The sequence below is a fragment of the Vanessa tameamea genome, chromosome 12 (genome assembly GCF_037043105.1).
Source record: "Vanessa tameamea isolate UH-Manoa-2023 chromosome 12, ilVanTame1 primary haplotype, whole genome shotgun sequence".
Taxonomy (NCBI): Eukaryota; Metazoa; Arthropoda; class Insecta; order Lepidoptera; family Nymphalidae; genus Vanessa; species Vanessa tameamea.
In genome coordinates, this window is record NC_087320.1 from 3,259,014 (window position 1) to 3,274,766 (window position 15,753).

The 15,753-nt window shown below is 30.4% G+C and overlaps 1 protein-coding gene across 1 annotated transcript in view; it reads left to right on the forward strand.

The window, feature by feature from the left end:
• LOC113393077 (insulin-like growth factor-binding protein 2-A) overlaps positions 1–14,999 on the forward strand; it is a 35,930-nt gene extending 20,931 nt beyond the window's left edge. Inside the window, exons 2-3 of the mRNA XM_026629774.2 lie at positions 11,248–11,485; positions 14,025–14,999. Coding sequence (XP_026485559.1) covers positions 11,340–11,485; positions 14,025–14,133 — 255 coding nt within the window. The 5' untranslated portion in view covers positions 11,248–11,339 and the 3' untranslated portion in view covers positions 14,134–14,999. The remainder of the gene's footprint in view (positions 1–11,247; positions 11,486–14,024) is intronic.
• Positions 15,000–15,753: the final 754 nt, after the last annotated feature.

Here is a 15,753-nt window from a genome sequence, read left to right on the forward strand (position 1 = left end):
ATCAAAATCTCAATTTAAGTCAGTTACAATTTTTACCTAGATTGATGATATGATTAAAGGTATAAATATTACTTTTTTTTTTGTTACACTCTGTTTAGTTTTTTTTCTGCGTCAATGCTTTTGCCTATTTTCCTTTCTTATATTTTATTTTGTTTATTTAAGGATCCATAAAATATTTTTTATTTGTATTGAAATTCATTGTATATCATAATATAAATTGTGTTCTATAATAGATATAATAAATTAATAGTCGGAAGTTTGAATGACATCAATTGCTTTCTATTAATTCGTTCGTGAACCTTTCTTTTTTATTTATTTAGTTTTCTAAATTAATATAAATAATAAAATGTACATTGTACATTGCACAATAAAGAGTATCAACAAATAACACACACATATATAAATATTTAAATACATTTATTTATTTAAAAACAAACACAATAAAGATTAATTACCTAAGTATATACCAGCTAAAATACGTTGATTATATATTAACACGACTCATGATCTCATTAGAGTTCCATGTAACGTAATTACTATTCAAAGCGCTTACTATGTAAGCTTGCATGTTCGTGTTTTCAACGGTAATACTCACGCTGATTGTGAACAATCGAGTTAACTCCGCACTGTACCTCTAGAGGCACACATTAGTACGTGACTGATTGTGTATGCATTGAATTAAAAAAATCATTCACTATCACTAAATAAAGCAGATTTAGTTTACTGCGACTGACTCAACTTTAACCGAAATTGTTTTAATATAGATAAGCATTGCTGTTTTTTTTTAATGAAAACATATATGTTGATGTAGATTATATTATGTAAAATCGATAGAACGTGATCCTCCATAAAAAACTTTACTTTTGACTAAAGTGATGAATTTGAATGAAACCTGTACATCGTCAGCTCAGGCAATCAATTTCAAATACCAGACTCCTACTGAAAAAGTTTTTAGACAGTAAACCGCAGTAACTATTACAGGTTCATAAGCTAACCAGTTGCCGAGGCAAACGAGAGAGATACTAAATAATTAACACTTATTTATTATATTTACTACAAGCGATCTGCCCTGGCATCGCACGTATACAATTTATTAAAAGAAAATGAGTGGTGCCTTTGGCAAGAAAATATTAAGAAGTTTTTTTTTTAATTGTAATTAATTTGTTCAAGCCCATCTGTGTAGGTATACTCATTAAATGTTCTACAGCCCAATAGCAATACCACCACCAATAGTGGTGATCATCTACCACCAAGTAGCCTAAGTATGTTAAAAAGAAATATGAATAATGTAAAAAAGTTGTTTTGGGTCGTATTTTTATTTATTTGAATGTTATTGTTTTTAGAAATACTTTTTAATCCGTGTTAATTTCCCAATACAACGAACATATTTATTTTAATAAGGATTATTAATAACTCAGACAAAATTGCTTTGCAAATAAACCATTGTTTTTGAATAATTGCTGTATGTGTACCTGACAAGATAAATGCTGTTGCAGACTTCTAGTTAGCTTTTATAAGTCGTACAATTGTTAGAGCATTATTTTGCTGTATCTGCTAAGGTAACGGTTAACTGGCTAACGATAGCCCTATAAATACTAAAACATTTTGGAAACTTCACGACGAAGTTCAGACAAATTTAACAAAATATTTACAAACAAACCATACAGATAAAGACATAGGATACCTAACACTTAAATACGCCCCCCCCCCCCATAGCCCTCACTCGTGTTACGCGGGTGAAGCCGAAGCCATGGAAAGAAACTAGTAATAAATACATTGAAATCTCAAATATGATCATCGAAGTAAGTCAATATAAGTTCCAAGCCATATATTTCTCAACCATCCTGCAATACAGCCACGCAGTGAAATAAGCTTAAATTCTTTCTTTGTTGACAGGAGAGGATATCTTTACCCAGCCACGTGACGTTTATGGGATGTTAGTTTCATTTTATTCCTTTGCTTTGCTAACTTTACATGCAATCGAGCTAGTTTACGTAAATTCAATGAATACTTAAACCGTTTAACGTAATTAACTATACAATATTATAACACATCAGTATATATTATATAGTACTGGCAATACGTGTTATAATATATAATAGTTACAAAAATCATATCAAAAATCGTATTTATAAAATAGCTATTATAAGATACGTACACAGAATAACGTATCTATTACAAGAGATCAGACCTATGTTAAACTGGAGTCCTAGGTTCAATCCTAGAATAATTTAGGATTTCTAATGAATGTTTATGACTTATATACAAAATACATATATTAAAAAGTAACAACTCGTAATCGTCCCATCGCAAAGATGTGGAAAAAGCATATTCTCAATAAAAGACTTGGATTCTATCAAATGCCAATTATACCGTTTACAGCTGAATACCAACTAAAATATAAGCCCAAATTGAGCACAGAAAACAAAAAGTGGTACTTGCCTGGATTTGTATCCCTGATCTTCGATTAATTTGTTCACGATTTCTATCCACTGGATCATATCATTATATAAAATATGACCATCATCATCAGTATGATCAACATTCAGCTAAGCGCAGTCAACTGTTCAATATATTACCAAAATTTAGGCTTTGGCATATTTTCTCCAAAGTTTTTATGGTTCTCAACCTTCCACCGATCGGTCCTACAATATTTGTGACTTTATTACCATAGCAAATTTCGTGACTTTGAATTTATCCACTAATCCAGTAGTTAGTATACATGTTTCGCCAACAAAAAATATATGGGATGATAACGATATATTCCTGACCAATTTTAGCCACGGCGGTTAGTCACGATGGAGACTAATAAAAATAAATAAATAAGCCTTTTTATTTTCTCATTTTCAATTAAAGTAATATATATATACATATATATATATATTTTACAGTATTTGTATGTAAGTTATATTTTTAATTAACATTCTTTTTTTTTTATTATTATAATTTTCTTATTTTTATTACATTTATGAGATGAGAAACCCTCTGCAGGTGAAGGCCTCCTCCAACTTTGTCCATTGTTTTCTATTTTCCGCCTTTGATTGCCATTTGTCTCCTAGTGAGGAGATCAATTTCATTTTTCTTGTTCATTTAAAGCGTCTTGTCGTTGTGTTGAAGGGTTGTGGTCAAGAGAAGAATCAATTTCTTCTCCCCCGCGGTGACCAGCCGTGTTGGGTATATGAGTGGTAGAGGGCCCTTTAGTTGCTAGGAGCTGGGTGTAGTGTAGAGTTTTTGTATTGGTGGAATGTTCGGAATCATTTCTTTGTTTTATAAAGGCAGTGTTTTTTTTTTTTCGGAACTTGTTTTTGGACAGTTGTTCCGTGTTGCTTTGGGGAAATTTCTAGGTTGCGTTTCTTTGTTTGTTGTCTGCTACTAGGAACTTCATTGGGTATATATGTATCAATATGATAGTTTAAAAGTATTATTTTATCGTATTTAATTATTGCTTTTTTGCCTTCTGCTTTATATTTTAATAGTTCTGTTTGCAATTGTTTTCTCTTCTCTAAAACTTTTTGTGGGTAATCCTCTTTGTAATATATAGCGCCATTTTGAATATTTTTCTTGTTTTGTAATAATATAATTTTTTCCCCATAGTTGTGAAGGTGACTATAACCGACCTGGCTAATCCCCTTTTCTTTCCTATTCGTTTTACTGATTCAATTTCATTCCGCTCGCAAGATACATTAATTCCGTTAATAAATATTAAGATTTTATTTTCAAGCTCTTGATATGATTTTTCGCCTTCCTCGATTCCAAAAAATACCAAGTTTTTCTCCCTGATGTATCTCTCCATGCGATCCAAAATATTTTCTTGATTTTTTACTTGTTCGTATAATTTCTTATAGTACTGTTCCATTTTTTATAATTTTTCGCTTATGTTTATGTTCATAGTGTTTATACTACTTGTAATATTTGTTTCCATTTCCTTCCTTTCTCTTTTCTGTTCGGCTATATCGATTTGTATTGATTTTAACATTTTCATTATGTCTTACATGTTGCTCGCTATCTGCCAGTAGATGTCGCTACTTTTCGTACAGTTTTAAATTTGTGGTGGTTCTTATCTTGGTTGTATGTGTTTGGTTACTCAATACTAGATGACGCTACTTGGCTTTAATTGGAAGTTTTGTTACTGAATGACTAATTATTTTTAAAAAAGTTAGATTATGTAGTTATAAGTTTAATTTCCCTTACTGATTTTGTGTTGCTGTCGCCTTCTACTAGATTGTTTTTCGTTCTAATTTTTTGATTTTTGTAGTTTTCTTGTTTCTTTCTGATATTTCGCACTATTTTATTGTATGTTTTTTTTTTGATCACTTATCTTTGTTGTTAAGCCGGGTATTTGTTGATTATCGCCAATTTATATTTAATTACGTTTGTTTCCAGCACTATTCTTCCTGATTACTATAATTAGTAGATCTTATTAGCACTTTTTACTATTTTTATTTTCAATTTTATTGCGGAGCTCGCAAAACAGCTGTTGACAGAGCAAAGCGCCCATCTACCCTCCACGATGGAGACTAGCCTTAGTATATTATTATAGTGCACAAGTTTGTGTAATATTAGAAGTGCGATCCCTATTCCTTAAATCTTATAATCCTATGTGTTGAATTGTCTATGTTATTTTTAAATAGCTTCCTCTTTACTGATTTTTACATCTGTAGTTTATAAGTACGTGACTAGATGTCATATTCATAATTTTAAAAAAATCGAATTGTATTTCAGTTGTAAAACGTGCTGTTAAATAAAATACATGGCGGGCAATTTTAATTATGTTTTATTTCACAAAAGACAAAACTATGGACTGCAAATCCGACTCGACCGGAAAAAGTTCAGGCGTAGGATCAATGGCTTTATGTGCTTTTCAAGGGACGAGAGTGTACACTACTCCAACTTCCACACTCCGATCTGTTACCTGGAGTTTGAATACAGGATCTCGGAATATACGTCCTTATATCTAGCTATTTGACAAATGAGTAAAAAATAAATAATTATCAATTATATTTACCTCGTCTTCGAGTTTCACATAATGTATTTTTTTGTATTCCATTCGTTCTGTATATTTTTTCCGTTTCGTTTCTGAAGTATTATTATGTTGATATTTTCTGTTATCACAACAAATTATTTTCGTCTTTCCATTTTCTTTACATGAAGATTTATTCCAAAAATATAAGGTTAAATTGCTTAATTAGTTACCTCAGTCGACTTGCTTAATAAACTCTTATATTCATCAAAATTATCCTTTATTTTTAGAAAGAAAAAGTTTCTTGAGTTTACTTTTAAGAAAAGAGGTGACTTTTTACTTTACTGTTAGTCTTGGTCCTTTTGTATTTATTAAGTTCCCCATTTGTTTATCGTTATTCTAAAAATTAATTCAAAACATAACTAACTATAATTAAAGATGACGCAATATTAAATGCTAAAAATATTTTTGAAGAGATAGAGTTAAATCGTTGCTTTACCCACGCAAAATTTATACCTTTACCCTTAGCACACAAACGGAAACCTTCCACTTTATCCCTTCGGTTGAATTAAAAAAGTAGTCTATGAATGTTTTTTCCGGAACTCAAAATATCGCCATACCTAATGGCGTGTAAGTCAGTTACGGGATTGAAGCGTGAAGGGATAACAGACCGACTTACATTGCATTTATAATATTAATAAGTATATATGTAGATTATATATTATATATATTATTTATTATAGATTATGTATATATTATTTTAAAATGAAAAAAAAAACCATGTAGGTCACGTCTTCCAAGAAGACGACAAGCTTGAAGTCCAGCGAAGATCTGCTGATGTTTAGTAAAAATATAAAATGCCAAAACGTATAAAAGTAAAAAGTAAAAATAGCACGGGCAACTGTGAGCCCGTGGATGTTGTAAATTAAATTTAAAAAAATATTATATATATAGATGTAACAATGATACCTTTATAAATACTATATTATTTCTTTAATAAATAAAATATTTTTTGTTTATGTTAAATAATCTTTACTGTTCAACGAAATTTATGTTATAAGTACACACACATATATTGCTGGCACACAATAATAGAAAACGATGTCGTTTTTCGGGCGAATAATTAATGACTGACTCTTATTCTCTAGGTATACTCAACTCCTACTACTAATCATTTATCAATAATACTTTATTTATAAGATTACTTCTCCATACCTACTTTTATATTTATACATATTCGTCTGCAAGTATTCGACTATATTTTTAATTCCAGCTAATAAGTCATTTATATTTATTATCAAAAAGTCTTCCTTTATAAACAATTAAGTTTTCGGTATTGAATAAATTGATACGCCAAAGTTTTTATTTTCACTTTTTTAATGTAATAGGTACGTGACGGGTAAATGGGCCACCTGATGGTAAGTGGTCACCATCCATAGACATTAAATCCGTAATAAATAATAACCATCCCTTTCATTACACCAATGCGCCATGCTTGGGCATAACATTTTAGTTATGTCCCTTGTGCCTGTAGTTCACTCAAACACTGGCTCACTCAGCCTTCAAACCGGAACATAACAATATTAAGTATTGTTGTTTGGCGGTAGTATATCTGATGAGTGTGTGGTACCTACCCAGACGGGCTTGCACAGAGCCCTGCCACCAAGTATATTTTTACACGATTTTTAATAATGTGCTACAAACTCGAATTGAAGATGTAGGATGTACAATTAAATATAATATACGAAACACAAACTCTCAGTCTAAAATATTATAATTTAGGTATTTAAAAATAAATAATTTTAGTGTTGAAAAGGCTTTGTACATGGTGTTAAAAAAATAGGTAAGCTAGGTAAATCCGCTGCACGTGATACGGCGTTGCTAAAAAAAAAGGTCTGAACCTTTTCACCCCTGACGTACATTCAATTACCATTCAAAGCCTCAAAATCAATACACAATAAAAAGCCGCATAAGGATTTTTTTTCCTTTTTTAAAACACTAAAAATTACAGACTTGTGTTATAATTTAGAAACTCTTGACGTATCTTTTATTAAATATTAAATTGATCTGCGTCAAGCGACGCGGATGAAGTAGTTTACGACACCTGGGAGCGTTGTAGATTTTTCTTCATAATGTTGATGTGATTAATATACATAGATTTATATTATCTGAAGGAAAATAAACGAGGTCATTTTTGGGTGTTAAGTTATTTTACGAATATTGATCATTTTTACAACCATTTTGAACAGTTAGTAGAATCCTAGTCAATGTTATAATCTTATTTATTTAGATCAGAGTTTTTTTTTTATACTTAAGACACAATGCCGTCTACTTAGACGGTAAAACTGTTACACAGATTCAATAATTCTACCAATATTGATCTTATCTCACTCATCAATGCATTGCGTGTTGTTATCGGGTATCACTGATATGACATCAGTCGAAGGAACTCTTTGTAAGTTGCGACGATTTGTCACTGTCGATGAGGTTATATACTTGTTGTTTATTATAGTTGTTTATTGTAGCAGTATCCCGTTCTCAAAACAGTTCAAAGTTTAAAATAAATAATTTTATTAATCATGTAAAAAGATTAGAAAATATAAGGTTTTCTGATTTTATTTTATTTACTAGCTTCTGCCCGCGACTTCGTCCGCGTAGATTTCGGATTTGTGACAGGATTGCGTATCTCAAACGGAAATCAAAATAACCCATTAAGATACATTTATATGATTTTTTTAAACTTTGCGAAAATTATGAAAACTTTATAACACTATACAGATCATGGATGTGATGTAAATAGTTATATTATGACTTGATTTTTGATTTTGTAAACTTATTTACCGACAATTTTTTTTTTCATATAATAAAGGAGTAAATCGACCGAATCTGTAAAAGTTTATTATATTTTTATATGTTTAATAGCGGTCGCCCGCGGCTCCGCCTGCGTGGATATCGGTTACCGCTGCAAAAAGCCTACCGAGGAAAGATACGGTTAGCAAAATGATTCCCAGGTCAATTCACAGAGACCGACACTAACATCGACGACGCAGTCATTATCCACAGGCTGCATAGATGAGCCAAGATGGCCCAGTGGTTAGAACACGTGCATCTTAACCGATGATTTCGGGTTCAAACATCGTGAGGAAACCTGCATGTGTCTAATTTCAACGAAATTCTGCCACATGTGTATTCCACCAACCCGCATTGGAGCAGCGTGGTGGAATATGCTCCATACCTTCTCCTCGAAGGGAGAGGAGGCCTTAGCCCAGCAGTGGGAAATTTACAGGCTGTTAATGTAATGTAATGTGCATAGATTGTATTTATGTGAATGTTAAAGTTGTTAATGATGAAAATAAATAAATGTAATTAATACCAAGTTTTCACTTCTGCCGGCAGTCCCGGAGTGCAACCCGATGTTTTAGGATAGATAACTAAAGCGATTATTGTAGAGCTTCTCTATAAACAACATTTGATGTTAAATTATTTTCAGGTAACAAAATATACTGATGGTCGGGAGCCTCGACTCGTGATAGGGCAATGTAAAGTTGCCCTATCACGAGCGTAAAACATTCTTTTCGTAAATAATTTCCTACTAATTTGAATTTTTGGCCCTGGGATTTTTTATCGTTAGTGCGAAAGAATTTTTTACTAGAAATTGGAGCCTTTTGAAGGGTATAGGCTCCTCTATCAGAAGTCTCGTGCCATTACACATGTTGGGGGGGCTTAAATTTCTGAGAAGCATTATCGGCGTGCCAACTTTTAACGACAGTTCATGAGGTGGTAGTCCAGCGGGGTTAAGATAATTTAAAAAATCCTAGGGGTAGTGCACTGTGTCCTCGATGTTAGTGACGGTGTCTACGGATTTATAGCACTTAACTCGGTACTTTCTGCATAATTAAATTGTTTATTTCATTGACTGTTTCATTCCTGGGAGAAATTATTTTGATAAGGATTAATAGCATGAGTAAAATAAATGCGTTTAAATGTAATCCAAAAAAATTCAAGATTTTTAAATAAAAAAGTGGTTGTTGTGCCTCACTCGACATACATAGGTATAGTGTGTCGCGGACTTTTTTGTAGATATTTATAAGATCTACAATTAATTTGAACATTTTATGGTTCTATCATATATAGTTTAGGTAGTGTACGCAAAAGTAAGTAACTTTATTGGTTGATTTTTTACACCTTAAATCCGAAAAACCCAAATATCTTACGGAACCCTATTTTTTTCAAAATAAAATTTAGCCTATGTTACTCGTGGATAATGTAGCTTTCGAATGGTGAATTTTTTTTTTAAATCGGTCCAGTAGTTTTTGAGCCTATTCATTACAACCAAACAAATAAAGTTTTCCTCTTTATAATATTAATATAGAGGATTACTAGCGTCCATGATAAAGTCCGTTTCGCAACAAACGATTTTTCGGAATTTTTCGGAAATGATGATATCTTCTTGAAATAGTTTGCTTTATGAGGTATTTCTTTCCGATGTGATAGAAAAAAAATTATGACAGTTCGGCAGATTGCGATAATTTTTTTAGAATTGGATCATTAGTTCCAGAAACTACCCTCCACATAATAACAAAGTAATTTTACCTCTTTATAATATTAGTATTCGACATATATATAAATGATTAGTTATATTGTTGGAGACGAATATATAGCACTTGGTAAGCACTTCATATATTATAAAGTCATTCTGACTTAATATTTGGAACAGGAGGGCATCCGCCATCTTTGCAGTTCTAAATATGAAAAGGAATATAATCTACTGCTGTGCTTGCTTGTTATGAATTATACATTCCAATATGTATAATGTTGATAGTTTACATATTGCAATTTTAATATGTGAAATGTAGTATCTCTATTATTAGTAAGGGTAATAACAGTAAAGAAGAATATTCTTCTTTACCGTTTTTTTGTCCAAAGGTCTGAAAAATATTTTCAATCTGCATTCGTTTAGTTGAAATAAAATACCAGTTTTATTATACCTGAAATTGTTTCAGAGAAAATTTCATATAACGTTAAGTTTGGATCCTCATTTCGCCTTTATGAGCGCAGGTAGACATCTGAAATTAGGAGAAGCTTGTTTGTGACAAAAGGTATACTAAATTAATAATTATATCTAATACAAAAGTTCTAGGATTATTATATTTTACATTATTTTTGTTTGTATTTTCACGTTATATAATATTGGAATATATTTACTAAATTTTAATGTCTTGTTGGACTAGTGGCTGAACATAAAACCACAGATCTCGCGGTTCCGAGTTTGAACCTTAGATCGAACTTATAAATAGATAGATGGTTTTTCAGTCGATAAATTATTATTAATAGCCCGGTCTGGAAGTTGGAAGTCGCTACATTCTCGTGCCAAGGAAAGCAAATAAAGCCGTTAGTTCTGCGTCTGTACTCTTTCTCGTCGTGGCGAATTTGCTGACACATTGGATTATGAGAGTTAGTTGTTGTTTTTTGTCTTCCTTGAGATTAGCCGTGTCCGAATTTGGTCAAAACGACATAAATAAAGACACTTGTCATGGAGAGTCAAATTAATCACAATTAACACATAAGCTGATTATAAAACAACGATAACTATTCAAAACAAGAAAAAAAATATTTCTTCATACACCAGTAAATTATTCCAAATAGAATAAAAACTTTAGCCCCTTATGAAATATCTCCCAAAGTTTAGCCGTTTGAGAACCGATGGCTTTCGGCTTAAGTTAAAATCCATCTACGTAAATGGTCGCGTCATTTTTACATTTCTTATCAAATCATTTACCTTCAAACTATTTACCGTATGTATGGGAGGGATACGTAACCGCTAACACTTCTTTGATCGAGGACAGCCGTATCAGGACTTCAAATATTCGTTTTTTGTCTCTTCGTACTATAATTAACAGTTCGTGATAGAATACATAGTTGGAACTACTAAGACTGTTTAAACTGACCATGCTCCGTGAAGAGATTTCAATAAATATAATATTTCCGCATTCTAAAATCCACCAGCGACGTCGCTTGCATGTTAGGTGGTGGGTTGTCCTTTTCTGTAACCCTATAAATTTGTAAGGTAGTGAGGACGTGGAAGCAATATAAATAAATTCATTTTGATATTTATACTATTTGATGAGTAGTAGATGGCAGCCTTGATTTAGAGTACCTACGTAAAATAGCAATGAAATTATTTAATATCTATGAATATTAATTCGGAATTAATGCTGTTGCTGATTTATTTATATTTAATACGTATGAGAAATAAGTATATTAATTATTTATTTCCTTTGTTACAGAATGCCCAAGTTACTGACGAATCAGGAGGATGCGTAATGATGCTTCAACGAGGACAATATAAAGTGCTATCGCGTTATGTGATGTGAACAGTATGACCAGGTGGTTGGCGATGGTGACGTTGGTAGTGGTGGCGGGGGCGGTGCGGGGATGGGACTGTGTGTGCAATCCTAGGGAGTGTGAGGCCTTAGAGCCAAGTGGGTGTCCAGGGTTAGGCATAGTTGTATGGGATCCTTGCAGGTAATTATAGTTTTAAAATTATATTCAAAGTTGTATACATAACAGATTTAAATGTTTTCGAGTGCTGCGCTCGAAAGTTATTTCCCAATTAAATTTTATTATATAATCCAAACTCTTAACATCGTTACTGTACTAACGAACGTGGTTATAGTAAAATCTCACTTTTTATTGCTTAGTTTTTGAGATTCAAAATAAAATAATTGTTTGAAGTAAAAAAATATCTGAGGCACGCAATGTATCCAAAATTTTTAATATTATCTTATAATTATCTACAATATTTTGTAAATTATTGTTAATTACATTTGTACTTAAAACGTGCTTTGTAAAAGCCTACTTAAATAAAGTATTAAGATTTTGATTTTGATAATATGGATTTTTTATTAGACCAGTCATTCAAAAAAAAAATTTTTTAAGAGTCTTATTTTTCACTTATGTTATTTTACTGATATTCATTTTATTACAAAATATATTTTCACTTTAATTGTTCAACAAAAATACAAATAAATTTCTATTCTGAATTATTTATCGTATTTAAATATTTATTAAAACTATTATAAATATACAACTACTAATATTATATTTATTTTATCAAAACTTTTCTCTATTAGTCCTACTATATAGCACGAGCTATTTAATTAAAGTTCCAAGAACTTCATAACAAAAAAGTTGACTAATGAAATTACAAAGTCAGTAGGAACTTATTTAAGGTGTTTTAAAAAATATTTAGTGCTTGAACTTTACTTTTAAGGCTGAAATTCGTATATCATATCGTTAAAACATTTTGCTCGCATTAATTAACCCAATCCTTATAAATATAACCACATATCTAAATATATAAATATAAATATATCCATATATATCTTTTCTACGATAACAATTGTAAATCACTAATTTAACTACATCGATGAACTAGATAACAATTTTTACTGAAAAAGTTATTCTATAGGAACAAACTCGTAGCCGCAGTGCGATTTTCCAAGAATTCACTTCGTATCTCACTCGTGTAAAAAAACTCGAGAAAAATTGACTAATGATTTACAGTGATCCGTCTTTTTGAAAATAAATTTTATAGGATAATTTAAAGATTGTAGTCGATGTCGCATATATTTTCACACTACAATACATTCTGATATTTTCAGGCTCGTGTTTCACTGTTTCATTGTTTGCTCGTGTTTGTGATGAGTTTCAAGTTTCTTCTTACAGAATAACTCTTAACCGGCGGACACGATTATGAAATGTCTAAAAGCGACATTTAAAAAACAGTTTTCACAAGTGAGATACGAAGTAATTTGTTACAGAATAACACTTTTTGATTTCTTTATTTCAGGTTTTGATAATTTGAGAATTTATTTCGTAGCTGAAGCTAAAATACATTTTAAACTTTAATCATTTAGTAGCGATGTTGAAGGTAAACGAACTGTTTCCAAATTCAACTCATAAATGTATTTTTATTTAATTATACCTAAGTTATTATTATCTTAAATAGCTTATGTTAGAACTTGTGTTTTCATATTTGCATATTCAACTTATAATTTCCACATCATATATATTATATTTTAAATTATATTGTAGTATTTTTTATAATTTATTCGTGCAAATTAAATTTATCTAAAATTTAATTACAAATGTTGTTAGCTCATTACTGCTATATAATTGTGCATTAATCAAATATTTAAACAGCTGTAATATTGGTTTTATGCATTTAATTTATTTTATTAATAGATAATCATTTAATTTATTTTTAAAATAACTATTTATCTCCACATACAAAAAGATAATAACCTGTATGATGTCCATTATGTGATAAATACTGGTAAAAATGTTTTTTTTTTTTCAAATAGTCCTTTTAAACTGTCCATATTGATTCTACCAAGAGGAACAGCGATGAATCTCAGTATTTACTCTTTTATTACAACAAATATATAGGAATTTAAATACATTATTATATACATTATATACCTAAAGCTAGTTTGTAGTCTACGTCAGCCTGATTTAATTGTTATGTCAATGCATTTTTATCAGAACTTACTTGGATGCAGACTGACAGACTTTACTTACTAGATTTATTAAATATACTTAATAATAAAATTATATTCGTTATCTACTTTATCAATAAGATACGGAGTCTAAAGTAAATTACTCTATTCAATAAATAAATGGAAGATGAATGATGTTTGGCTGAATGTATTTAGGCCGTTGGATGAACTGCGTCGTTTAGTAAAATTACTAGGCTGTTAATTGAAAATTTAATTAGCCTATTAAACTAGTTGGCTGCGATATATACTTCTGACATTATTTTGATGGACGAAATTATCAATTAAAATTTAACTTCATTTGAATATTTATTTTTAGTTATTTTTAATTCTTCGTAAATACTTTTCATTAATCTTTGTACAAAATACCACGTAAATTTGTTTAGGTTTGAACCGGATTTTATAAAATTCTTTGGGCGATTAGATTAGCTTAAAATTAATTAAAAATCGTTTGATATTATTTTTCAATGCAAAAATATTAATTATAGTTCCTTCCTTCTATATAGATGCTGCAAAGTGTGCGCAAGAACACTCGGTGAGGATTGCGGCGGATTCAGCGGAACCTGTGAACCCGGCTTAAGGTGTTACGAAGGTTCGTGTACACCGATAACGTGAACACAATAACGAATTGACATTTGTGATCTGTAATATATGTGCATAGCTATGTTAGAACACGAGACATATCTTCAACAATGTAACCAACGAACGGACCAGAGTAAACAAAGGTATGGAGTCAGAGATAAAAAAAGGTCTAGGGTTGATAATAAATTATTTATTCCAAGTGCGTTTTAAGGTAAAACACGATGAGAGAAAATTTGAAATTGGAACGCACATAACATAAAAGGAAATATTGATGTCGGATAACCTTCTTTTTTTGCTATCACATCATGACCTGATTTAAAAACCGAATGTGAAATCGTCACATTAACCGTGACTTTATTTTGCATTTGCGTCATGACTTTTGTTGAAGATTAAGCGTTAAGTTTCTATGTACATACATTTGTAAGATAAAAATAAATATTTTACTACATACGTAAGTAAGATTGCCTTTATATAAGATCCTTGCATTTAAACATTTTTGTTAATGGAAAATCTTTTCAGAATAAATGACATTCATTTGGGATGAGTGCAAAGAGAATTGTAAATTATAAAATCAAATATATTTAAACATAGCTTCAGTAGGAGATGAATTTGAAAAACATTTGCCATTTCGTGAGATAATTTCGTTCCGTTATTTGCTAACAGATCAAGTTTATCTTGAAAGTAAATAAAAGCCGATTTTATGTTACAATTCGCTTTATACATAACCAAAAGTTAATTTGATTTAAAATATCTTGTTTGTTTTATAATATTTAACATAATTTCATTCAAATCGAAATGAATGGTATTGTATTAATTAGTCTGTGATTCTATTTAAACGAATCGTTATGTTATAAATATTCAATTTGTATTGTAAAATTTGATTGATCAAATTCTCTACAGCAAACGAATCAATTCGTAATTTATTAAAGTAGATGGTATTTTTCAAATAGGCATGTCCCGCGTTAACGGCTCACATATGATTAAATTCAATGCTGATTAAGAACATATTGACTTTAATCCAAATACTTTAATTGATATTAAACTTGTAGTTTCGCTTAATTTCTTCAGCTAGATTCATTAATAATAGCGACGAATTAATTTACTAAGATATTAGAAAACAAAATTAATCCAAAAAAAGATTAAATTATGAATTTCATTATTTGGCAGTACTGTTTTTTAAATTATATTTCTGTTAATTAAATAGTATCGAACGAACACATAAATAAGTGGACTACTTGAACAACTGATAAATTATCATGAAAAATTTAGCAGAATATAATTTAATATTAATGAAAAAAAAGAGGGTTCTATTAAAAGTTCATAATTATTTACGTAAATAAGCAATCGCCGTTCACGCGAGACACGCGAACAATCCGCTTGGGTATGTTTAGTCTCAGCCACTATTTTTAATATTTGTTTCAAGACCTAATCATAATATTCTAAAATGTGTATTATATATAATGTGATTACAATTATATGTCTAAAATTATTTCTGTGTGCTTCCAGGTTACGAGTAGAATGTATCACTTAGATACATGTATCGTTCAATATTATCGATTGTAAACAAAAAATACATTTAGGTATGTAAATATTATCTGAAAAAATAGCATTTTTATCTTGTAATAAGGATTTAATCACTCTATATATTTGTTT